General features: G+C 46.0%; 4 protein-coding genes across 6 annotated transcripts in view; 1 reads left to right on the top strand and 3 right to left on the bottom strand.

Moving 5' to 3' along the window:
• The window catches only part of nherf4b (NHERF family PDZ scaffold protein 4b), a 205643-nt gene that overhangs the window by 168252 nt on the left and 10496 nt on the right, over positions 1-26895 (bottom strand). The window lies entirely within an intron of this gene.
• Positions 3498-11000, bottom strand: ruvbl2 (RuvB-like AAA ATPase 2). Its single transcript, XM_060056662.1, has 14 exons — positions 10901-11000; positions 10379-10433; positions 10207-10262; positions 9717-9858; positions 9314-9443; positions 8845-8911; positions 8639-8745; positions 8427-8520; positions 7788-8006; positions 7400-7518; positions 6895-7014; positions 6235-6364; positions 5461-5575; positions 3498-3872 (listed from the first exon to the last, which is right to left on the bottom strand). The coding sequence occupies exons 1-14, from the start codon at positions 10910-10912 to the stop codon at positions 3847-3849; spliced, it is 1392 nt and encodes a 463-aa protein (XP_059912645.1). The 5' UTR covers positions 10913-11000; the 3' UTR covers positions 3498-3846.
• Positions 11460-24626, bottom strand: ftr83 (finTRIM family, member 83). 3 transcript variants are annotated; one of them, XM_060056660.1, is made up of 8 exons: positions 24539-24626; positions 15831-16547; positions 15267-15362; positions 14833-15066; positions 14452-14611; positions 14281-14343; positions 13703-13780; positions 11460-12390 (listed from the first exon to the last, which is right to left on the bottom strand). In XM_060056660.1, the coding sequence occupies exons 2-8, from the start codon at positions 16449-16451 to the stop codon at positions 11864-11866; spliced, it is 1779 nt and encodes a 592-aa protein (XP_059912643.1). In that variant the 5' UTR covers positions 16452-16547; positions 24539-24626; the 3' UTR covers positions 11460-11863. The 3 variants fall into 3 exon arrangements, with proteins under 3 accessions (XP_059912643.1, XP_059912642.1, XP_059912644.1); XM_060056659.1 differs by lacking the exon at positions 24539-24626 and adding an exon at positions 24240-24329; XM_060056661.1 differs by lacking the exons at positions 11460-12390; positions 24539-24626 and adding an exon at positions 12397-12795 and having other exon boundaries at positions 15831-16684.
• On the top strand, positions 20557-26093 carry ftr82 (finTRIM family, member 82). The gene is made up of 7 exons (XM_060056657.1): positions 20557-21402; positions 23015-23110; positions 23434-23667; positions 24267-24426; positions 24594-24689; positions 24833-24901; positions 25008-26093. The coding sequence occupies exons 1-7, from the start codon at positions 20773-20775 to the stop codon at positions 25526-25528; spliced, it is 1806 nt and encodes a 601-aa protein (XP_059912640.1). The 5' UTR covers positions 20557-20772; the 3' UTR covers positions 25529-26093.

Raw genomic sequence — 26895 nt, 5'->3', positions numbered from 1 at the left:
TTTGCCATGACAGTGACACGCGGTGGAACTTTAGTTGGATATTGAAAATTGGTGCGTAAATGTGGAAAAATCCAACCACCCGCATTTTATCTGATTGGGGGTGGACACCCCATAGCATGGAGCTCGAAGGCTATGGTAGGTCAACAACATCAGACAGTGCAGTGTTTTGGTGGGCAGTTCTGTCTTGAGTCCCTTCTGCTCTGCCAGATGTTGGGCAGACAGTCTGGCCTGAACCCGTCCCCTCCATACAGTATAAAGGAGCTTTTCTACTGGCACACATTGTCTGGTCTGCTTCCTCCATGTGAACAAAACACAAGGTATGTGTTTGTGTCACTAGGAGGCCTGCAGATATCCACTGTAAACAGCAAATCCTGACTTTCAACACACAATATATAACAAATATAAATCAATTCTGCCGAAAACAGCAGCTGTGTGTTGATCCGGGTTTCAAATGTGGTTTCAATAACCTTCTTTTTACGTCACAGTTCTACATTTTTTTAATACTCAACAGCTGCTTGAGTTCCATCCAAATAATTATTTTTATGAAAAACCTTTAGCATACCTTATACTCTTTGATGCTCACCATGGTAATAATGGCTTCCACACAGGCTCTGCTCTCTCTCTTCACCCTTTCTGTCATTCCTTCCATGTCATTTCTTCCATGTCCCTATCTAGCAGAGGTCTGCTATAGATCATTGAGTGTCTGTGTCTGCTTAGGGGGGGGCTCTTGTCCACCCCTGAGATTATCTGAATCAGTTTGACGGATGCACGCCCATCGCCAGTTCACTCCCGCAACTGTCCTCATCTCAACATAGATGTCAGAGTAGTAACACCCCTCCTGCAGAACCCGATTCACGAATACAGATGATCCCAGTGTGCTCCTGTCCAGACACTTTACAGGTCTTGTGAGGGTGAGGGTGAACTAATCCTTTGATAGCTGATACAATGATGGTGGCTCATTAAACAATAAAGCCATAGATTCAACCCTTCATGCCCACATACCGCTGACATATAATGATACCACAATGATAGTGGCTTACCCCTAACCATTTGATAACTGCAGTACAAGAACAAAGGCTGAACGGGACCGTTTTTCAGCTCTTGTGCTTATCATACTTTATACTGTTTTGATGGCCTATGCTGCTGCTGTTTTTCCTTCTTTTGTTATATTTCTTTTATGAGACTTTTGGCTCATAGCTAACTCTTTTATGAGACTTTTGTCTCATGAAAGAAAACAATTTCCTCAGGGAGCAATAAACCGGGATCAGAATTCCTATCTGTATCGTTATCAGTATATCATCTGGCAGAATGACGTCGTGTTACAGAGCTCATTGGATAAAGAAAAGACCTGCGTGAAGTTAGTGAGCTCTGCATGTCCTCAAAGCAAAGGCTTTATTGAAGACGGGTTTACCAGGTGCAACAGGGACGCTGCACTCATCACAGAAACAATAGAGTGTGCGTGGGGGGGGGGTCACCGTGGCAACGGGGACCCACCCTGTTTTAAAGGATGATGCCATCCCGCCAGTTGCAAGAATTGCCAGGCCAGGGATAACTCTGATATCACGGCTTCCTCAGGCTGCAACGTGCCACTTCTCAAATATTGGTTGGCTCACATATTCATTGCCTTGATTCTCTGTACATATTCAAATATTCATATATTCATTGCCTCTATGGGCTTCCGACCTCTGCCTCTGTCTTTAAAGTTGCGCTAAAGTGACAATGCGAAAACTATAGGGTCGACTAAAAGTTGAAAATATGCAGAATTTATTATTCAAATTGGGACCGTCTGTTCATTTTATTAAAGATAATAGTAGTAATAGAACAATTGGGGCCAAGAGTATCCCAGAAGGTAGATAGTAACGTTTAAACATGCCGATTCATGTTCAAACGTATCCTTTATATTCATCAGTTTGCAACATGTACAATAAGTCCATCCAGCATATAAATCAAAGACAGGACAGGGCAACCATGAACTCAAGGTAACAATCAACAAAAGTTAGTTCATTCGATTGGCTTTTCCCTCCCAGCCCTCACAGGGGATGGAGATAGGGGAACAGCGTAGGCCATCTTTGGAGAAATGGACTCTAGGATGCAGAGTACAATGGCAGAGAAAACCACAAGGCAACGAGCCACAAAGCAACAACATGGTACCTGTGGTTCAGGACAGGTACCATCTAGCCAGCAGGTTGGCATGCAACACGCTTAAGGGTGACGCAAACGAATGGACAAGGCTTGGTTATTTAAAACAGCCCTCAAAAACACCCCAAACCAAACATGTGGCCTTAACCTTTGTATGGAACCAACTGTTTTCCAATATGGAGAATATCATGTCGATTTTGAAGTTGTATATGTTCTTTACTGTTTGTAAATGTAGCTAATTGTATTGTTAATTGTTTGTTTGCATTATATTGTATTGTTTTTAATAAATTCCTGCCCAGGGACTGCAGATGTAAATGAGCTACATAGCCAACACTGGACCAAGGGTTGTGTTGTGTTGGCACCGCCCCTGTTAAATAAACAAACAAACTGAGTCATGGCATGCACCTTCATTTGTATATGCAGAAGATAACACACTTCGGACATTGGTATTTTTGCTGGGAAAGCCATCCCACATCTTTGGATGACCCCCCTCTCTCTCCTACTCCATCTCTCCCTTCCACTCACACGGATGAGGCATCAGATGCGTCTCATCGTGGGTGCTGGTGGGCAGCTACCTTATGGTGGATGGCGAGTGTGTTTGATTGGATGAGACGCAGCAGAAGGGCGAACCCAACCACGCAAAAAGACACGTTCGATCAGAAAGAAACATGACATTGATTATTTATTTATATGAAGAGCCAATCTGCCAGTTTGAAGGGCTTGTGGGCTGATGAAAGAACACATGTAGGTAGAGAGGGGGATCATTCCTACGAAAGGAGTGAATGTTTCTCGTTAACGTAGCAGATTGTATTGGTACTCTTCACACGATACAGAAGGACGCAACTTTCAGGTCATTTCAAAACACGATATATCTATTAAATACTTGTATCATTTTATGTTTCATATATTTTGAAACAGACATCAACCATCTGAATGGCATTCCTACCAGTGGTTAAGGCTACCAATACTGTAGGCTGTACTAAAGATACAACTTAGTCTAAGGCTATTATATCTGGTACTGTGCTTTAAATTGTGACATTAATGAATTAAACTGTACATGCTCCCTTTTTTTTTTAAGTGAGCAAATGAGCAACGCTTAGCTTAGCATCTTTGTGGAATATTTGGTTCATAGAATAATGTTGGAGCCCCATCTAGTGGTAAAATAAAAAAGTATTTATCAAATGAAGACCCAGACTTGATTCAATGATTTTTTGCAGCAATATTACAGAAAGCTTCGCCCTACAACCTTGCATAAATAATGTATATGAAATTAAAAATAATAGTGATACCATATCTAGCCATGGGCCTCCTTCTGAAAGGCAGCCACACAGCGCACATAAAAGATGGACCAAACATACTTCAGAAAAAGATTGCTTTAATAAATTTCATACAAAATAAACTACAGCTAAATGAAGGCAAACAGGAAACGAAAGGAATGATATCTCTGCCCCGCTGATAACAATGACAAGACTTGGGAAGAACACAGAACGGGGGATTAACTTCAACTGAATAGGTACAGTGAGACAAAACTAGAGAAGATGTTAAGTGCCAATGGAGGAATTCCAATTATGTTTAACAACTTGAATTATGAGTACACACTCTGCCTCTTCTCTTGCTTCTTCAACTTCACAATCATTCAGTTTTCTCTGCGGTATCGGATGAACAAATGGCCAAAAAGAAAAAATCCTAGGCGGTACAAAAGGCTCATTAGGAGGTGTCCATTGTAGGTGCTTCTGAAATATGAAGAAAGAGACACATTAGTGCATCGTGGTCATAAATGTTTAATGAAGTGAAGTGTAGGTCCCCAGGCTTACTGTTTCTCTAAAGGCCGTCAAAAAAAATGAACTTTCCTTGTCAGTGGTCATTATATGCGTAGCAACGGTGAATTATCAAATATAATTCACCGCCGGAAGTTGTGAAGGGCCCATGCAAGTGAATGGAGCGTGCCGCGGCATTGAGAAGAGCGTGTATGTAATAAAGTGAAATAATTAACATATTTCAGCCAGGTTGACGTGATCGTTCCCCTGATTGAACCGAGTCACGGTCGTACGTGATGAAAACCCTTCGTGAGATATGGTCGGCCGACTATAAAATGTATATATAAGAGTCTCTGTATAAAGGACAGCTATAAAGACTAAGAGCATTGCTTGTGGTCGATCTTTTATTTATTCAGTGACCAAATGTAGAAATGGGGTGATTTTGGACCACACATTTGGATTTCAACCTCTCAATGTTTTCACATGGTTTGGTCGGCTTGACAATGTCCTGAGTGAACACTAACCAAACCAAATTCGGAAGTATTACCCTCATCCCTGAAACCGGAAATAATCATTAGAATTCAGGTGCCAAAACGACCTTAGTGATGCCAGCAGACGGCTACGATGGTTTGAAAACAGAGTGGTATTGTCCTTTAAAAAGAACCTGGCTGTCAAAAAACATGGGGTTCTAACCAAAAACACAGGGCTCAGGGCCCTTTGAGCAATGCCATTTGGTTCTCACGCTGCTCCTACCAATGCTTAAGGCACATTGAGAACCCTAGCGGCCATCTTGGTTATTGGTTGTAAACACCAGCTGAATGCGGAATCACGCATTCAGCTGGCGTTTAGAACCAAGAACCAAGATGGCCGCTAGGTGAATAGGGCCCACAGAAGATAGTAGCCGTGTTTGAAATCGTTCCTTATCACGGATATAGTGCACTTTATAGGGTGCTCGCCATTTTGTAGTGGTGTTCGAATTCTCAGTGGTTAATTTCATGCACTATATAGTGCACTTAAAATACCCAACATTTGAGTGAACATACGATGTACCCTACATGTTACTCCCGTATACCACAATGCAATGCGGTCGTGTTTCTCCGAAGGAGAAGAAGAAGCTGAATAACCGTGAAAACGAATACATTTAATGATGGAGTCTCCGGCTTTCGTTTAGAAATGTCAACAATTTATTTGGAATCTAACATAGAAAATTTAACATTCAAAATTTATTAAAAAAAACTTGAACAAGGAAATGTAACACTCAACATCAATACAACCTCCAGCTTTCCTTGTGAGTACCCGGAATGTTTACATGATGTGTGGCCGCATCTGTCTGCGTCACATAAATACCCGGCGCATTTACTGACGCACATGACGTTTAGAAATGTTCAGCGTAGTGTCCGAATTCTCGTTTGTTCGCTCCCTATATAGTGCACTATATCATGAACACTATAGGGAATAGTGAGTGAGTGTATAGGGAACGATTTCAAACACAGCTAGTGTCTTCAAATACTTTGACTTAAGGGGTGGGCATTCCAGAGAGGTGACCCGTCAGCGGTGAACTTACGCGTTTCATTGAAGAGGAAGGAGTCCTGGTACTCCTTCATGTACTGGGAGGACCTGGCCTCGTCCAGGAACAGAGAGTACACCCTCTTGATGTCCTCCACCTGCACCTCTGTCCCCTGGGCAACACAACACAACCACACACATTAGTATGTTAAGGTTCAGCGCCACCTAGAGGTCATCCGCTACTGACGCATACTGGTTTGGTGTACTGTAGCAGGGAGCATCTTTCATGTATTCATGGACCTCTGTTTTAACATCAGGTCTGATGTTGACGAGCCCATTAATATAATCGACCCTGTAGGGACATCACACAGGGGCCTCCCAGACGCATGATGGCTAGTTCGCAGGCTGAAGGTGATCCATCCTCATCTGGTTGATGCGTTTGTCTGGCCTCAGCCTCTCCTGTTCAAGCCATGCAGGGTCTCCACCAAACCAAAGATATAATTGGCATGTCGACAAAGCAGAATGTATTCTCCAAGTAGAGGCCCCTTTATACCCCTTTGAGCAAGTGGATTTAACCATACATTAAATAACAGGTTTGTTTTTCTGAAACCACAGTTCACAGGGTACGTCAGTGGGGGTTTGTCTTGCTAGCGTGTCAATCAAGACCTCCTTTTACCAGGGGGGGGGGGGGGGGGGGGGGGCTGGGACACGGTGTTGATGTGAACTGTGTCAAAAGCCTTTCCGTGCGGAATGGCTAGCCCTGGGACTAGCACAAGAGTAGCACCCCACCAGCGCGTTGCCGTCAAGGGCGCGCAGAGGGAAGGAGGTTTACCCTGCGCTTGCGACACACCAGGCCGGCGGTGCTGATGAGCTGGATGGCGTAGCGCAGCGACGTCTCCATGCCGATACGGGTCAGCACCGTGTGGGCCTCCTCGCTCATCTCCACGTCCTCCTCCTCACACCTGGACAACGTTCAAGACACACACGGTACCTCTATTTAACACGCGCAGCCGTCAGAGTCAGAGCCCGTCTGCAATACGTCTGGTGCATTGCATTGAAGCGTTTGTAGCTTATGCTTATTTACAATACCATCCCTTTATGGGGTATTAAAACCACATTCGTTGCATTCTAGCATAGGGGGGCGTAGCCCCAAATAAGATTCACATATGGTTACGTCTGCAGTGGTCTATGTAGAACACTTGCTAGTGGAAAAAGGGACACCCAGGATGTGGATGATTTGTTGCAGTTATATTTTCAACAGCTATGGGTTATATATTTATGTTATGTTATAATTGGCCGATTGGAGCATCAACACTTTCTAGACAGTGTTCATTCAAACTGAAACACACCCCCGACAGTTGTGAAGAGCCCCAAAGAAAAGTGGTGTTAATTAAGAAATATCAATATTTTAATGGGGGGGGGGGGGGGGGGGGGGGGAGGGGAATACAAAACAATATCAGGGACACCTTGGCCCCCTGGTGGCCCCGCTCACCTGATCTTGAGGATCTGCCGCGTCTCCTTCTCGGTGTAGGGCGAGGTGGCGATGATGAGCAGGCGGTCCAGCAGGTCGATGGGGATGCCGTGGGGGCTCTGGTAGTTGGTGCCTCGGATCCTGCCGGGAGAGAGAGACCATGAGGCGCAAGTGTTTCAGAGGAGGACCTTCCCCTGACACGACAAGGGGACCACCCTGTCGTCGGGAAGGGGAGGAGGGACGGGAAGGAGAGGAGGGACGGGAAGGAGAGGAGGGACGGGAAGGAGAGGAGGGAGGGGAAGGGGAGGAGGGACGGGAAGGAGAGGAGGGACGGGAAGGAGAGGAGGGACGGGAAGGAGAGGAGGGACGGGAAGGAGAGGAGGGACGGGAAGGAGAGGAGGGACGGGAAGGAGAGGAGGGAGAGGAGGGAGGGGAAGGGGAGGAGGGCCGGGAAGGGGGGGAGGGCCGGGAAGGGGAGGAGGGAGGGGAAGGGGAGGAGGGCCGGGAAGGGGGCGGGGGGCCGTACCTGGTGATGCCTCTGTTGGTGGCCATGATGAGGACCGGGGACAGGTCGGTCTCCAGCGCGCGGTTCAGGAAGGAGAAGCACTCCATGTCCAGCATATGCACCTCGTCGATGAACAACACCTGCCGAGCGAGTCACAACGCCTCACGTCAATCAGGATGGAACCTCAACCTCACTCATCAGTTCTGAGGCAGATGCAGACGCCCATAAAGGGTAGAATTGGCCAATATGGCAGACTGTTATTTTACACAAAATCCTGCATTTCGTAACTATTGTAACTATAACATGCAGGCAGGCACAGTACATGGGAACATCACTGTACAGGAGCCAAACCTGTGGAGACAAACACACACGGGCAGACAGGCAGAGAGGCAGAACAAAAGTCTCCTACCCCGGGGATGATCTCGGCTTTGCCCTCTTCCCTCCACTCGGACACCTTGGCGTTGATCTGCTCGCGCACCTCCGACTTGATCTCCCCCGTGTCCCCGGAGAAGAGCGCCAGGAAGCCCTGCGTCCGGCTGTTGATGACATCGATCTCGTGGAGGGACACCGTGTGCACGACCTCCTTCCTCTTCTGCAGCTCCCCTTCTGGACACTGCACGAACTGCGTCTGGAGAATGGACAAAGGGAATGTTTCCATTAGTTAGAATAATGAATGCATACAGATGAATGTGATGGACAGAAATCTGTCCATCACACAGAAATCTGTGATTAACTTATCATTATTTTATTAAGCGTTATGATGTTCCTTGAGCATCAGAACAGTATAAATGCAATCGCAACATCCCGGGATTATATGTCTGTCAATTTCCTTTAAGCTGATTCAATTGGAGGGACTATATTTTCCCTCTTGGATACCCAGTCGACCTTTGTCGACCATTTTCCTGAAAAGATATTTTCAGGAAAATGGGATAATTTTAGATAATGTACTTTTAATATAATTTCTCATTATACATCAACTAATAAAAGCTCAGAGGGCCTCCTAAATCTTCAGTTTTCACAGCACTTAAAGGTGAAGTCAGAGCAGTACCTGCGCCCCCATAGCGTCGTAGTCTCTGGCTCTCGTGAAGGAGCGACCCAGCTTGCTGATCTTGCCGGTGGCCTTGTCGATGGTTATAACATCACTGGGACACAAAGAAAAAAAGGTATAGAATGAAACAACAGTATGGCTTCCAGAACAGTATGGAGCCCTTGGATGATGATGATGATGATGATGATGATGATGATGGGGGATGACCTCACCCAGCCTGAACCTTCTCTTTGCTGAGGCTCTCGATCATCTTGTTACCCAGGTCGTAGATGGTCTCCATCTCTGTGGTCTTCAGGGTCAGCTTGCCCACCTTGGCCCCCTGGCACCAGATGATTGGAGTTTATTGAACATTGAACTACCATCGTTTAAAATGTGTAAACACATTTTGTGCTTATATTTTTTACACTGTACAACCTACCGTCCCTGTGGCGGGCCGATCAATCTGGATCTCCACCACCTCTCCCTCGATGATCTCCGTTTCCTCTCTGCAAGAGAAAATAAACAACCACATCATTATCCGTATTCATCCTGTACACCAGGGTAGGATGTTTTATCTTGTACACCAGGGAAGGAAATAAACCCTACATAAACACTGCCATTTTTCAAGGGGCATTTTGACTAATTTACAGGGCCATGTCATAACATTCTGAGAAATAATTTTTTTAGATGTTGCATGACAGAGACGTCATTGACTCCCAACTAATAAATAAAACTGACCCACTTTGCAAATACTAAGTAAACACAGAACCTTTTTTCTATATATAACCAATATATATATATATAACCAATTCAAGACATTTTTAGGGGACAAATAACCCAAGCCCCAGTGTACACAATAAAAAAAACATTGAGAGTTATTTTGAGCTATTGTGGTTCTGTGTACGTACTTGATCCTCACGCCCATGGCCTTTCTAAAAGCCTGGCTCAGTGCTTCCGTCTTGCTCATCTCCAGGGAGAAGATCTCGCTGCCGGCCATGGCAGTGAAGGGCGTGTCGGTGCCCAGAGCCTGGGCGATACCTGAACACACAATAACAACACATGGTCATCTAGAGAAGAGTTTATCAACCTACCAATATAGTGTACTGTAGTAATCTAGGTCTTCATGACCTACTTGTTGTCAACCATTAGCAAGAAGCCACAGCACTACCTCCATAAGACATGGATCTGAGCTGAAATCAGTGACTGACTAACAAATAGTCAATAAAAGACTACGGACGACCAATATAAATGATCAGCAGTAACAGCAAGATCACTGCCATCTATAGAAGGTGTTTTGCACAGCGGCCCTACCCATGGCGATAGCGGTCTTTCCTGTGCCGGGTTGACCCGCTATGAGGACAGCTCTTCCGGCGATGTGGCCGTCCTTGATCATCTCCAGGATGACTCCCGCAGCCCGACGGGAGGCCAACTGGCCCACCATCCCCTGGGACACCTGCCAGCAAAACGGATGCTTTAGGTACTCTCTGGGCTCAATAGAGCTGACTGAACCTCTGCCATGAGCAACAAGTTCAAATCATGACACAACTGTAGCGGTCGGCATGCACTCAGTTTTCACATGTCAAACATCACCTGGCGATGCCAGGTGATGTTTGACATGTGAAAACTTTTGGTTGACATTTAATTGATTATCTTAGCAGATAAGCAGTATTTATAAAGTTGTACTTTTTATTTGTAGTTGCCTACTTGACTTAATCTTATGACAGGGACGAGATATGACTAGGAAACACTACTAAATTGCACCGGGAGTCCTAAGACTAATGAAACGTCGACGGTAGCCCACCTGTCTTGGCTCCAAGGCATCATCTAAACCAAGGCCACGGATGTGGGAATGAGCACCTAAACAAAACAAATGAGGTTCTCAATCGTGTCAGAGGTCAACATATATACAAATAGTTCTGCATGAAGTGTTAATCATGGCATATTGTGATGTCACGGTGAATGATTCTTCTCACCGATCCTCTCGATCCGTGTGATGTCCCGGACCTCGGGCACCTTGGTGGTCGACATCTGTGTGATAATTAGGAGCCGACAGACAGTCAGGAACGAGTAATGAGGTACGGGTTTATTGACGGGTTGGTTGTCATAGTGACCGCTGGACGTTACACACGCAAACACAACCGCATGAGCAACGGGACACAAGTTATCCTTTTGTTCACATTTGTTTTTTATAGCAGAGGAAACTCCAGGCATCGTACCGGATACCCTTTTGAATTCAATATATTGAACAATCTTAGTTGTAGTGAGAAAGTAAACTAATGTGACGTTAGCGCCAGCTAACGTGACGATTGCTAGTTAAGCTAGCTCCATGCCTAGCTTTTCTCATTTAGTTTTAATTGCACGGGTCTGGTTCCTCGCCAATAAGTCCTGGATAGAAAACTAATCATCTTTACAAACCACAATGAGCGCCCTCATTAAATTAAATATATAGTTATTAGTTTATGTCATATTTAACATTGATTTATGAATGAACTCACCTGTGCAGCCATACTGTTGAGCACGCGAATACAGCGCCGCGTATTTGGGTGCGCAGAACAAAACCGTCCGTGGTGCAACAACGACTGCAGGCGGCACCTGACCCATCTGACTTACCAACGACAAATAAACCGCCACATTATGCAATCAACTATTTGTTTAATAAATAAGAAGAATTGCATGCATAAAAGCTACAATATTTTTTTCTCATTTATCATATTCGAATTTGGGCCGAACGACTATTTCATATGAAAACAAGGTCGTTCCTCTGTTAAAGATAGCTCCACCAGGGGTAGCTGTTTTTCCTAGGATGTTAGATTGAGCCAGCTGAACTTTTCAAATAAATGTGCGTATTAAGATATGTTTTTGATAAAATGACAGTGTTAACCCTTTTTGACTTTCTATTATTTATAAGAAATAATGAATTACTTAGGTTGTCAGGTTAATGAAACTTTAGACGTTTATGTAGATCTACACAAATACAATGTAATACATGCGTATGCGTTAATTTAGAGATATACGAGGGCACTTGAAACATGAAAGCAGAAAACAAACTGTGTGATACAATTTCCTTTTATTTGCAAATATATAAAAATTTCAATTGGCATTTAAATATTCATTGATCGATCACATCACATAGACGATAGAGCCTGTGAAACATTCCAGTAAGTACAATACAACGCTTTATGAATCATATGCGATTTACACATCCTAAATTTGTCTAAGTAGAAAACCATCGTCAACAAAAATCATCTTCTGTGTACACTTGGATCCGTCAATATCACATTAAATGTCATTTTTACACCACCTCTGTCTCTCTCCGCCTATATAACTCCAACTTCTTATCTTCCTTAGTATACACACACATATATTCTTTCTCCTCATATAATCTATATCCTCAACAACAACAACAAAACAAATCACAGATGATCATTGATGGCTGGGCTGCCCTGCCGGCGCCGTCCTCACAGCTGACCGATGGTGATGGCCGACTCGTACCAGACCCAGAAGCCGGCGTACACGGCCTCGCTGAAGGAGGCCTTGAAGCGGTGGATCAGCGTCATGGTGTCCCCCACGCTGTAGAAGGCCAGCGTGCCGCCGGCGTGGTCCAGGAACACGCCGATGCGCGGCGCGTACGGCGCGTTGATCTCCAGCTGGTCCTTGCTGTGGCGCGCCGAGTAGCTGCTGTCCGAGCAGAACAGGCTCCAGGACTTGCGGTTGTAGCCGATGCGGCAGGTGTCCCCGTAGCCCGTGCGCTTGATGCCCTTGTAGGTGATCCCCAGGGCCGCCCCCTCGCCGCTCCAGTCCACCTCCCAGTAGAAGGGCCCGCCCGACAACGGCTCCTTGCACAGCACCTGGGGCAGGCAGTCGAAGCGGGCGGGGCTGTCCCCGTACGCCTGCGGGTCCCGCTTCAGGGCCGCCTTCCGGTTGCTCCGGGACAGGTACAGCTGCCGGTAGGCCGTGTTGGGGTCCAGGGTCAGCGCGCAGGCGACTGGAGAACAGAAAGGACGTTCGCTCATGAGCGCACTGCTGCTACACACTGTTAAGTTTCCTCCTCAGAGCCGACACCAGACAGAGTTTAGTACGGATTAGCGTATCACAAACAAAGTTTATGATATTGTACACATGCTAAACCGTTATATACACACCATCTCGTCCCCCCGGCATCCCATCCCAGCAGCAGTTAAATAAATCATTGCCAGGCCAAGGGTTAGTCCTGTTAGATATTTACTACTAAGTGTTATAGTGCTGGTGTTCAGCCCCGGGGCTGTAGACGCAGCACAGCGTTCCCCGGGGGGATGGATGTCACCTGCCTGCTGATGTGAGACCCCCATCCCAGCCGGTCACAGCTGGTGGGTGACCCGGCGGGTCCGGCCAGACCTGGCTGGCCTATCATCTGGAATGCCAGAGGTTTCAGAAAGGTTTGTGATGTTCCCCCAGGGTCCAAATATTTACTCTTTTAGAATTGTGTCTTTTGACCTGCCAATGTGGGACAACCGACCTGCCAAACGGTCAAATGTATCCATCATTGGCCGGTGGCAGGTGTTTATTTTGAACCCTGTGTTCACTACAAACGGGCATGCATTGAGCTTGAGCATTTTGCTTGCAAGCCGTTGCCAAGCCAAGGAGTTTCTTCTCCAAAATAGTAATTTTAGCTTTATGCTACAAAGCACCCCTGCTGTTACGAGAATGGCATGCAACAGCATTATCAGCTCACATAGCAATGCGTGACTAACTGCCAGTCTTATCTTAATTCTGCCATTTTGTATCTGATCGCACTTCCCTTGCCGACTGAAAGACATTAGCTCCAATTAGCGCTAATGTCTGCACTTTAGTGGAACTTTGTAAAAGCAGCCACACGGTTTTTGCTCTGTGTAGTGGTTCAGTTTTCTGGTGTATGTAACATCCAGAAAAGAGCAGTGGCATTAATACAAAAAGCATCATTTGCAATTCATTCATTCATTTGATGAAGGTCCCACAATAATCAGGTATATATTATCTTGGTATATATGTTTGTGTGTTTTGGGCAAAAAATAAGATTCAATGTAATTGTACTAAAGAAGCTAACAGTTGAAGGTAAACAGCCAGGCTGGTGGGGAACTAACAATTCTCCTGTGTTATGCGTTCCCAGGGGCCTTGACAATAAAACAAACATAACCCCAGAATTGCCTCAGAACATTCCCTCAGAAGAAGTTAATGAATGATTGAATAATGTTTTTTGTATTTGGTTTGGTTCATGCGTTCAAATACTACTAGATCAATTGTATGTGGGACCTGTGTTTGTGCCAGGGAATATAACTCACATCTTAAGAAGTCTTCCCTGTGCTTGGGTTCCTGGGTGGGCATTGATCGGTACACGGCCACTTCATCAGCTGTGGTAGCTGATACAAGGATAAAGAAACATGTATCATTTAGTCATTTCTCAGAAATATCGAATGAGTAAAGAAACAATTCTCAAAAGTTATATTATTTAGCAAAGCCAAGTGAAAGTGTTAAACGTAGGCCTACAAACCATTATTAAGCATAAAAATGGGAAAAGATTATGTATGTTTTAAACATACATAATCTTTTTTTTTAAGAAGCATTTTTCCAAATCGCTAGGTTTTTTCTCTAGAAAGATTACAGAAAAGCTCCTTTTGTTTCCAAATGCTGACCAAATATCTGAGGACGATAAGGAAGCGTTGAGGCCACACAAGGGGACCTTGCCCGCAAATAATTACATGGTTGCCATGACTACATCCAAAATAAATCAAGTTGCACAACATGTTTATGATAGAGAGTGTAAGAATGAAACTCTACATCAGTGTCCTGGCTCTGGGCCAATACCATTATTACAGCACAGGTTTCGTCGTACACAAACTACAAGTTCAACATGGCTGACCTTTGATCGTAGACCTTCTCTTGCCCTCCTTATCCTCCAGCTGACAGAACGGCATCTTGTTAACTGCAGTGACAAGAAGAGGTTTGGTTAGAAAACATCATGGGTTATTGTTATGACGATTGGGACACTTTATCCCTGATAAACCCCGTGTGGTCACGGGTCTCCACTCGCCTGTCTTGGCCATCTTGACCAGCTCCTCGTTGCCAAACTCGCTGAGCTGCTGCTTGATGTCAGAGACGGACTTGGTGATCTGGCCGAAGGAGAAGTAGGGGTTGACGCTGACGGTGGGTAGCTCCTCCGCATCCGTCTGGGCGATGAGCATCTGGTAGCTCTAGGGGAGAGGGGAACACAAACACACACACTCATTGGCCGGTGGCAGAAGAGGCAACAGAAGAGGCATACCCTATGCCGGAGATGCACGGAAGTGTGGGAAAGCCATTGTATCAGCACCGTATGTAATAAAATAATTCCACTTTATTGCATTGAATGACTTGTTTAGCCTTTCGTTTCTATAGTAATAAAGTGGTTTTATTATGGATCACCGGGGGCTACCTGGATGAAGTGGATGTGGTCCTCGGTGCGGGACAGCTGCGTGATCTCGTTGTCGCGGCGCTTCAGGTCGGCGATCTCGTGGGTCAGCCGGTCCATGTGACCCTCGGCGTTGCTGAGCGCCGCCCTCTTGTTGGACGAGATCAGCTTGGACATCTCCTGCTGCATCTTCTCGATGGAGCGCAGCATGTCGCTGAAGAGCTTCTCGCACTCCTGCATGGCCTGCTGGGCCGAGCTCTGGACGAAGAGGAGGAGGGAAACACATGAGATCCCCAGGTCAGGAATGTCGTAAGGGCAGACACTGGTTTTACTGCTGCAGTCACTGATTGATAGCAGAGACAGATAGATCGCCGTCGTTACGATTGCGTAACGAAATGTCCAAGAAGGCGGAATGTTTTTGTTTTCGTATTTCTTGCGATTTCTTTGGGCTTACACACCTTGAGTGAGTCCACCGCCTGTTTCAGCTCCTCCATCTGCTTCATGCGGTCATGAATCCTCTCCTGGATCTCGGCCTGGGTGGCGCCCAGCCGTTGCTATGGAAAGAGAAAAAGAACATAAACAGGTGGAGAAGATTACATTAGAACAATGCTGCCCTGTGATCAAGTGATCGGGAGATTACACTGGAAGTTATCAGCAAGAACTAACACGGCAAGCGGAGCCAGAGTCCAGTGAGAGTCACGTTGCATTTAGGTCGCCAACAGCAGACCCACGTTAACTGAACAAACTCATAGAGCAAAAGCATTTCCTTCTTTATGTATTTCTAACCGTCAGCTCACCCTGCTCATCCAGCTCAACAGCAACAGCGAAACATTTGCATTTCGTTCGGTCGCAAACGATAGCAGAACCGCATCCTTGTATAAATAGACCTGACGTAGGTTTAACAGAACGTACAGCGTGACTGACACACCATCGCGTCAGCAGCACCTCTACATGCAGTCCTCGTTCGATAAAGAGACAGCAACAGTGGGGGGGAGAGAGAGAGAGAGAGAGAGGGGTCCTACCTGCTCCTCAGCCCGCTCCTGCTCGGCCGACACCATGTCGTGGCCCTTGTGCTCCTTGACGGTGCACAGCACGCAGATGCACATCTGGTCCGTCTTGCAGAAGAGCTCCAGGCCCTTCTGGTGCTGGGGGCAGATCTGCCGGTCCAGGTGGCCGATCTCGTCCACCAGCTTGTGCCTCTTGAAGGTGGCCGACTCGTAGTGGGGCTTCAGGTGCTTCTCGCAGTACGACGCCAGGCACATGAGGCACGACTTGACCGCCTTGTGCTTCTTGCCCACGCAGATGTCACAGCCCACGTCCTGGGCCCCCGCGTAGCCGCCGCTGCCGCCGCCGCCGCCGCCGCCTCCATTATAGTCGGGGGACGGCGGCGGGGGAGGGAAGGCCTCGGAGGAGGAGCGGGGGGGCAAGGAGGCGTAGCGCGAGCTGCCGACCCGGCGCGGCGTGGGCCTCTTGTTGTACGAGACGCGGCACTGGGGGCAGAGGAAGGAGCCGGACGGGTCGGTGTGGTCCCAGTAGGTCTTCAGGCAGATGGAGCAGAATACGTGTCCGCACGGGATGGACACGGGGTCCCGGAGGGACTCCTTGCACAGGTGGCAGTGGTCGTGGTCGTGGTCGTGGTCCATCTGGGCGACGCGAGGATCAGGGGGGTTTGTTTGTTGGTCGGTGGATTGTGTTTTTTCCCCAATGCAGGCGGAGAGCTTCCGTTGGAGGTGTGTGCCCTTGAGTGTGTCGGGGCAAAGTGACAATCTAATCAGACAGGTAGTACAGGCACACGTTATATAGAGTAAATAGAGGCGGAGGCTAAACTGGTTGAGCCGATACCAGTTAAACAGAGGGTTGGGCCAGGTGAGGAGAGAATAAACACTGCAACCAGATAGGCTTCTGAATGCGGAACCGAGGTGAAATGAAGGGAATGACAGCACGGAAGAAATGGCCGCTTCAGAATTCTTGACTGTGCCACTGAACACTTCAGACAAGTGTTACAAATTGGATACATGCACATTGGATTCCAAGCATATACCACAGAGCATAGATACGCCTAGTCAAAAATAGAGCCGTATTGACAATTTACATTCACATTTTGGAATATAGTCATATTAAGATCAGATTTGTTATATTTAATTATATAAATATTTCCCACAATTTGATTTTCTTTTACAGCTGGGGTGTGCATTGTACATTGATCATATAGCTTAAAGTTGCCGGTCAATTAAATTAAATCCTTTAAAATGCACACACCATTGTCTGATCACAAAAGCAGTGTTTATAGCATGACCAACCTTTTTACCTGCCTAATAGAGAGTTGTTGACCGGGTTTCAACAAACCTTCCTCTTGAATAAGTGAGACACAAACCAAGTTTCACCTTCTTTGGGAATGGTGAGCCGTTAATCATCAACCCTGTTTTACGTTCCACTTTATTACCTTTGACTTCTAATTAACTAAAACCATCATCCCTTTTTCAGAAACAAACGAAAAAGTCAAATCCAAGCAATTAAGAGTACCGTGGCCATTTGCAAGTAATGTTTCCCTTTCTTATTGTATCCCCCCCCCCCACCCTCCCCAACTCTCTCTGGGCTCCTCCTCCTCAACATGCAGAGTATCAGGGTTGTGTAAACCAAGGGTGGAATGTGACTACGCTTGACAGTCCAGATAACAGGAGGGCCAGGCTGAACAGATTCCATTGTGTTTGGGGGCCAAGCGTGCGTGCGTGCGCGCGGCACCAGCCGAGCCTAGAGCCCAGCACTTTGCAGGCTCCTGCTATTCATCAACAGCAGCATGGCACGCCTCGGAGAGGTGGTGTCATCCACAAATTTTACCGTCATGTTTTCTTACGGCCCACGCGGTCAATCTCGGGTCAACATCTGAGTCATTTTTGTTTATTCATCATTGTTAGATGCTTCCGAGATTTACCTTTATTGTTTACTTGAAGAGAAATATTGGATTTAATATATTTTAATAAATATTGTAATTCATATTTTAACTAAATATTAAGCAAAAAACAGCAAGAAATTTTTTTGGGGGGGGGGGAAATCATTTTTTTTTGTTTTACCCTAGATACATTATATTCCAAATAATGTTCTTGACTGCCACTATACAAAATACAATGCGTTGTTTATCATAGAGTTTTCTTTCCTTGTCATATTACCATGCCATCACATTTACTACAGGAAATTTGCATGTCATGTTGATGTACCAAAATATATGAGGATTAGGCAAAGCTAGGGTAAGTCAATGCCATCTTTAAAAGTTGCACACCTGTATTCATCTCATCATAAGGTTATATTTCAAAGGACACCCAATGCCCCTCAAGGGCTTCAGGATACTATACGAAGTAATACGGTCTTTGTTCTCTGACTGATGTAGTAAAACACTTGAACCGATGTGTCAAGTGAACTTTGGGACCATGAAACTATAAACATAAAAAAAAGATGTTGCCGTTACAGTTATTGTAATTCATAACTAAATCACCACCACCTATAAATTAACAACATTGAGGAGGGTGGATCTATGATAATGCAATGGACACTTGAATATGGAGCTATGACCAAACGCTAAGAAATTATTATATTTATTTTTCAAAGTGGGGCGAAAGTTTAGGAAAATTCACTGTTATTTTGACGCATGGTTTCATATCCCCTAGTATATTGACGACCGGTAAAGGCCTTTAATATCTTAAAAAAACTCAAAGGTATAACGATTTATCAGAGATATAAATGCAGCAGTTCCTCCTTCCGTGTATAGTATACGGTTTTACTCATGAATCTTCTCTGGAAAATTCTTGTCTTATAACAAACACCTCCTTGCTTAATCCAGGCTTTGGTCTCGGGTCGAAGCATTGGACTGAGTCGCAGGGGCAGGGGGGGATGGGGATGGGGATGGGGGTGAGGTCTCGACAACGCATGCTTTATAGTGGCCATGCATCCTGTTGTTGCAAACCAGGCCTGCGCGGCCACCACTGCTCCTCCTATTCTTCACCTTGTGTTTCCACTCCGAGCTACAAAGCCACCATTGTTCCCCCCCCCCCCCCCCCACAGCACCTCATGCTTTCATGGGCCCGTCAATAACACACAGCGCCTCCCGGCCTCCTGGCCCGCTCTCCATGCTCAAGCAGCCCCCCATCTTGTTCCTCGCTTCCCCACTAAGTTAACGTAAGAGCACTCTGCACAACGCCCTTTGACCCAAAAGACAGTCGACCCATGAACTTGGATTAGAGTGAGGGTCGGGATTTATCTTGGTATTGCATTTTTGGAAAGGTGTTGAAATACTTTTGAGCGAATTTAATTGGAATTACTTTTCTATTGATACAAATGAAAGTATTATTGATGTATGGTATCATTGATATTTTCTAAAGAGGTAACTTTTACTAGGTTATCTCTATTCGTTCTCTATGGCAGGTAAAAGACAGTTTTTTTCTCACCTAAATCGAAGCTGTTGAATACCGAGTACCTATCCAAACCCTCTCTGTTGCTCTCTCCACCAGTTAATCATTCAACACAGAACCACTACATCTTCTACAGAGTAGATGAAGAGTAATCTCTTAATCCCTCCAAAAGAAAGTGAAGCACCAGCGTCTGATCTTAAACCTGACCATATAAGGAGAGGGGGGAAACTGGCTTTGAAGTGATGCAACAAGTATACAAAAAGGAGGGGACAACAAATTCTTTACATTGGAATGTAAAAACCAACAATGTTTCGTTTTTTGGTCTTTCGGCCACCACACTAAAACACAAACACTAACAATATTACGCTTCAAAGTGACTTTCATGTGAACGGTTAAAATACACGAAACCTGCATAGGAAGTGTATCACCACAGAAACAATGGACCCGGCCCAAAGGAAATGCTAATGAGGGCCGATGATGTCAGCAGACACTTATGCACAGAGCAGAAGGAATTCTTTCCACTAGTAGGCATGAGATGGTTGCAAAAATCAAGATGGCATGAACAGGATGTTTGGGTGACCAACAATACAATGTAGAAGTATTTCAAATATTTACGTCTGCAAACTTGACAGCAATGGTGAACATGTTTGCGTGTGCATTTTGAGTGAGTGCGTTTGCATGTGTATGTACGCCTCAGTCTTTTTCCTGAGTGTACACATTCGCTCTCTGTTCTCAACTTCCAGAATGCCATTTCCTCATCGACGGATGCACCTGTAGAAGTGACCAAACTCGTCTGACGAGCTACAGTGCAAATATTACAACCAGTGCATGCAATGCACTGCTCTTGGACAACCAAACCCAGCTATCTACGAGACTCTAATTAGGTTGGGCTGAGAGACACAAAAGCTTACATCGAAACTACAACACGGGCCATAACAGTTACTGTCCCTTCCCAAAAACAAAACATATTTTTGTAGCCTACAATGGACACAAATGCTAAATGTGTTGGTTGATGAGTGACAAAGTGCAGCTAAATATATAGCATATAGAAAAATTATTATAGTAAAAAAGCTAAAAGTAAAACCATTGGACAATGTTACCCACTTTGAAATGTGTTCTGTGACTAAGGCTGGCTTCAGGTTTTGGCTCCCATAGTTCATTCATTTCTTTCCTCCCCGCCCATGTCTTTTCCCCTTCCTTTAGACACACCCTCTCCACCTCCGCCAAGAGCCTTTGCTCGACCTGCTTATCTGAGCTGGGCTGGGATTGGCACACACTCCCATCTACAAGGGGAGGGCCTTGTCTGCTTTCAATCAATAACCCCTGGAATTCAGAAATACAAGTAGGTCCTGTCTCTGGCAGGCAGTACCACACTCCTGAGGGCGGGCTCCCAAGTGTAGTCTGAAGTCTCTCTCTCTCTCTCTCTCTCTCTCTCTCTTTCCCTCCCTCCCTCCCTCCCTCCCTCCCTCTCACTCTACCTCTCTCGACCGTGTTTTCTGTTTGTTTTCCGTACTCCCTCCTCTCTCCCAGGACCGGCTCAGTGTTTATTTTGCTCACAGCCATGGCTGAGCCCAGCTCTTCAGACTACTTTAGCTGTCCGCTATGTGTGAGCCTGCTGAGGGACCCGGTGGCCATCCCCTGTGGCCACAGCTTCTGCATGGACTGCATCAGCGGCTACTGGAACGATGCAGACTACACGGGGATCTACATTTGTCCCCAGTGCAAGATCACCTTCACCCAGAGGCCCGTGCTGAGGCCAAACGCCACGCTGACCCTGGTGGCCGAGAAGATCAAGAAGAGCGGCCTCAACCTCAACAACGGAAACGTCCACAGCCCCGCCGCCGCCGCCGCTGCCGCTCCCAGCCCCGCCGCCAACAGCTACGCCGGGCCGGCCGACGTCCCCTGTGACTTCTGCTCCGGGAAGAAACTCAAGGCGGTCAAGTCCTGCCTGAACTGCCTGGCGTCGTACTGCGAGAAGCACCTGAAGCCCCACTACGAGTCGGCCACCTTCAAGAGGCACAAGCTGGTGGACGAGCTGGGGAACCTGGACAGGAAGATCTGCCCCCAGCACCAGAAGTCCCTGGAGCTCTTCTGCCGGACGGATCAGATGTGCATCTGTGCCATCTGCACCGTCAGCGAGCACCGGGGCCATGACATCGTCTCGGCCGAGGCGGAGCGCAGCGAGAAACAGGTAAGAGACGGAAAAGAGAAAAAAAAGAACAGCCAGGCTAAAGCCTCAAGTGGCTTTGAGAGTTCAGGAAATTCCTGAGGAAAGGAAAGTGTGTTGCATTGTCCTAAACCCAGTATGTTCAGCTGTGAGGCAGGAACTGCACTCTGACTCGACAGGGCGACCACCCAGTATTGACTTACCTACTACCACAAACTTTAGATTCACAATTCCCAAACCCAACGTTGTTAATGGATGAAACTATAGGATCATAAAATGACAACGATAATACCAATGTGGTAGTTTATTGTTCCAAGACAGCTGTGAGGTAAACCCCCCCCCCCCTCCCTCCCTCCCTCCTTCCTCCCCCCCTCCCCCACCACCTTCCTCCCCTTCCTTTACTGTATTGCCAGTGTTGTACTTTGACCCAGATCAGGAACGCTATCAGCAAGCCTAGCAGGATTTCACCGCCAAAAAAAATGCCGCTCTGTGGTTAGCCAAGAGGGGTTTGATGGGAGGGCCCCAGGTGTGAAACTACTCCAAACAGTCTTTCAACATTCTTCTATCCAACCGTGTGTGTGTTTTTTGTGCGAGGGAGAGACCTGGAATACGACAGAGCCAAGGTCTCTAGTGCTTCATGTTCAGGAGCCAGTAGTAGTTATCTCTGAACCATGACCACAGAAACTCAAATAACTTCCACTGTCACATGGTCTGCAAAGCAATGCAGGCGAGATAAGGGGTCGAAAAAAACACCAGCCCTCCCCCAAAAAAACGAGCACTATTCATTATTTCAACCTTGGTTTACATACACGGCGATGTGGCTCCACCAGGGCCATTGGTAAATGAATGATATCTCGACGAGATCAAGCAGCAGCCCATCCTATTTCCCACTCTCGCAGCTAAATGGGTAGTCTGTTTTCCCTCGTCCTTGGATTTACAATCAGAGTCTCACACATCTTACTCCCACCCTTCCCTTCGCCACCCCCCCCCCACCCCCCAAAAAAAAAATCACTCTCACTCCCATCCCCCCCTCTGATTCTTACCCCTCCTCCCCCCAGATTCTCCACATTCCTCCAGCTTATCTTGAGAAGAATGGGTCGGTGGGTTAGGGTGAAGGCTGCATGAGGAGCCCTCTGTTCTGCCCGCCTGTATACCGTGTGCACCTTTAAAAACCCTGGTGCGGCGCTCGACTCGCATTCCTGACAGCGCCAAGATTCCATTACACCCCCCCTCCCCCTCTCCCCCTACGATTCACCCTCACATCAACACCACCTCTCATCTCTGCCTCACATGAAAGCAGAGAATAAAAAGAGAAGAATTTCCCCCAGTATTTATCAGCATTAACATAGCAACCGACGTCCAAACATTGGTTGGTTGCTAATGTAAATGCTGATCAAAATGGAAATTCAAGTTATTTCGCTTTTCACCGTAAAGCAAACATTCTCGATCCATGGTAAAGGGAACCGTTGAGTACCATTATGAAACACGGAGTGGTTGTCTAGAGTAAAGAAACCTGAATCTTTCTCGGAATCATTAATTCAAATGAGCTCCAAGAAGACTGAAGTGCCCGGAGGACGCGTCCACAGCCATTTGCGCATTTGGCTGTTAAATAACACAGAGTGGTTCCTCTCAACAGAAACTGCTGGGAGTCTCTCAGGCCGAGATCAAACAAAAGTGCCAGGAGAGGATGAAGGAGCTGGATGAGTTAAGGACCTCCGTGGACTCCCTGAAGGTAAGCTAGCCCAACTGTCAACTGTAAAGCAGACCGTGTTTGTCTCATAAAACCCATTTACTCACTCCCATTAATTCACTTTTAACTGATTATACCTTGGTACCACATCAACCACCATCGCCCTGTCTAACACCATATCAAGCAACCATCGATGTTATTGAAAGGAACTGTGAATGTAAATACACACTCCAAACTACCTTGGGTTACAGTCGTCATGGTTACTAAGCCCTCAATGAGGTTACGGTATGTATTGTACATAAACTAACACCGCAGGGCGTGTGTGTGTGTGTGTGTGTGTTCTGTTTGTTTCTGTTCTGGTACAGAGCTCCGCCCAGAGAGCTATGGTGGAGAGTCAGAAGATGTTCGAAGAAATGATTCGCTCCATCGAGAGGATGAGGACAGAGGTCACCAAGTTGATTGGCATCAATGAGAAGGCCGCCTTCAACCAGTCCGAGGCCCTGGTGGAACGCCTGGAGCAGGAGATCGACGAGCTCAAGAAGAAGGAGGCGGGGCTAAAGCAGCTCTACAGCACTGAGGACCACATTCATTTCCTGCAGGTGCCTAATTCTGGCTTATGACAATAAACCGAGTACTAGGGTATCATTGGCTGTTCATTAGAGACCATGCTTAAGAAGTAGTGGTGGAGCTCAATGTGGGGAATAAGGAGAATAAATACATTTTAAGTTATGCTCATCCCCAAATGTGTGACTAAGTTAGTCATGAGTATGATAATGAGATAATTTCAAACCAGAGGATCATAAGATCATTGAACTGTCGATTAGTAAGAGAATTAAGTATTTAAGTGATGATTGTGTGTGTGTGGGGGGGGGAGGGAACTAACGTTACCGCACATGATTCACCTTTTACCAATGTGTGATCACCAAAGACTACTGTGTTGATCACACCTGTTTCACGTCAGAGTTCCGATTAGTCTGTTAAGCAGAACTTCGCAACAACAAACCATTCACGTTACAACTATGTTGTGTTAAGATTTCACACCAGTATCTTTGTGTCGCTTTGCATAACCTGCGGTCATTAATCATGTTTGAAAAGTCAACAGCGTTCCACTGGAGATCGACCGCCGTAGTCCGTACTAGCAACACAGAAGTTTCAATCACGTTTTACTAACCTAGTGTTTTGATTTCAATCTGTGCAGAACTTCAACTACCTCTGCACGCCGACGGACGACGGCTTCATCCCCCGTGTGACGGTGAACCCAGACTTCTCCTTCGCCACCGCCAGGAAGGCCGTGTCTGAGATCAAAGAGCGGCTGGAGGAGTACGGCCGAGAGGAGCTCCTCAAGATCTCCAAGTCAGGTGGGGAAAATAGACACACGCGCACGCACGCGCAAACACAGACACTTTTTGCTAGGCTACAATCTAGGCAATGCTAGCGGGAAAGTTTTAATGTTTGGCTATCAAAACACACCTTGGCTGGGTGTGTCGAGTAGGCTGATGACACTTGTTCCGTCTCTCCGTTGCAGTGAACGAGGTCCCAGTCTACACACAGGTTCCAACCTACACAACGGAGACCTTACAAACAAACCGCAGTGAGAGAACATTGGACAGAAGAAGCAGAGGTGAACGCGCAGCATAATTGATATTTGTCAATATAGTGTTAATTTTAAGGAAACTTTTGTTTGGTATTTATTTTCATTGAAAAAAAAAAAGAAACACAAAAAAGGTTACATATTTGCTGAATATAATATTCCTCCATCTCCAGGCAAAGAAATAATGACAGTGGACAGTGCTCCCCCACCAGAGCCCAAAACCAGGGCAGACTTTCTCAAATGTGAGTACCTTTATCAAGAAAGATCATCATCACCACCATGTAAAATAATGACCACACACAGAGAGGGAGAGTATTAAACAACATGGATTTTTTTTTCTCCCGTTAGACTTCTGCCAGCTGAAGCTGGACCCCAACACGGCCTACAGGGAGCTGCATCTCTCCGACAGCAACAAGAAGGTGATCCGCACGCGGGACCTGCAGCCATACAGCGACACCTCGGAGCGCTTCGACAGCTTCGCCCAGGTGCTGTGCCGAGAGGCCCTGTCCGGTGGCCGCTTCTACTGGGAGATCGAGTGGAGCGGGGAGTTCTCCATCGGCGTGGCCTACAAGGGCATCAGCCGCAAGGGCAAGGGCTCGCTCTGCCTGCTGGGCTATAACGACAAGTCTTGGAGCTTGCTCTGCTCCGACACGGGTTACTCCGCCTGGCACAATCGGGTGGACAAGAACGTGTCCGGCCCGCATTCGCCACGGATAGGGGTGTATCTGGACCACACCGCGGGGGTCCTGGCCTTCTACAGCATCAGCGGCAGCATGAGCCTGCTGCATAGGTTCGAGACCCGCTTTGGCGAGCCTCTGTACCCTGGCTTCGGGGTTGGCACATCGGTCAAGATCTGTCAGCTGAAGTGACCTCACGTCCCTGAACAGTCTCGTTACGTGGCCTGTGTTTATGATAGAATGTAATGTACCAAGCAAATGCCTTTTGTCTACTTTTTCAGCCGTTTTAAACTGTACTTCAGTTTAGAGTTGCGATGGAATTGCACATATTTCACAAGCTGAAATATTAGGCGTATTACAGCATGCTATTGTATATATTCCTACACCTAAGCAATTATTTTTTTGCATTTTGATGCAATTTGTATTACTGCAACACATGCAAAATATATTCACAACTGTACTCGGCAAGTTTATGAAGTGTTAGTCTATTTTTTTGCCTCCACCTTTTATTTAAAGTACTGTAATGGTATAGATAACCACTCATTTATATGACAGGATATTCATTTATAATGGTCAATTTGTCAATAAAGTGCTATATAATTTTATTATTTATTGGAATTTAATTTGAACAAAAGAAGCCAATGTGGCTGTGCGACGGTGAGAGCGATATCTTGAGATTAGGCTGTTTCTTTGAAATTAAACCAAATTGTGTAAAAAGGACCAGCATGACGCCCGTGGAATTAGAGAAAAAAATGTTCACTTTAAGCAAAAGAAGTTCAAAAAAAATTTGAAGTGTAACAAGTCTTCCACACGTCCTTATGTTACGTTTCTTGGAACATACTGGCCTCTGGTGTTGGAGTGATGTTTTACCAGTTTTATGTACATATAAATAATAATAAAATTGTAATTTATTTTCCAATTGGCCATCTGAAACAGGACAAATTATCGCAGAGGTAGCCAGTGGAACTTGGCAATTACAATTGAGGTGAAACCCCTTTGCATATGAATGCATTCTATTGGGTCTTAGATTTGTTTATATTCCAAGTTAGATCACCTGACGATGCAGGCGTCATTTGCGTCGACATAGCAAAAAAAAAAAAAAAAAGGTGAAGGATTGTTTTATATAAATGAACACCCTCTTGAGTGGCTCAAGTATGTACGATTAATACATTTACTTTTTTCAAATGAGTGACATTACAATGAATCCAACTCCCCATATTCTAATCACAATATGAGCAATGCTGGCACAGATGACTAATCTTAAGACTCACCTTTAAACTGGAGAATACACACCCTTTCAAATTATGTATCGTATAGCAGCATTCCAGGACACACCCATTTATTAGTTTAGATATTGTAGATCCTGCAGATTATGGCAATACTCTGGAATGAAGTTATGATAGAACAAGTAAACCATGTTCACAAGGAATGCAAAATGGTCAGGAGCTGAAACTATGCTAATGGTGCCATTTATTACAAGATAGGCGTGCACATGACCATCTAGTGTTCAGGAATGTGACACAATACGGGCAGACTTAGTTGGTATTGTGACCGATTAC

The sequence above is a fragment of the Gadus macrocephalus genome, chromosome 7 (assembly GCF_031168955.1).
Source record: "Gadus macrocephalus chromosome 7, ASM3116895v1".
In the NCBI taxonomy this organism is placed as follows: Eukaryota; Metazoa; Chordata; class Actinopteri; order Gadiformes; family Gadidae; genus Gadus; species Gadus macrocephalus.
The sequence above is the reverse complement of the archived record's forward strand: the minus strand, read 5'-3'. Positions and strand labels throughout refer to the sequence as shown.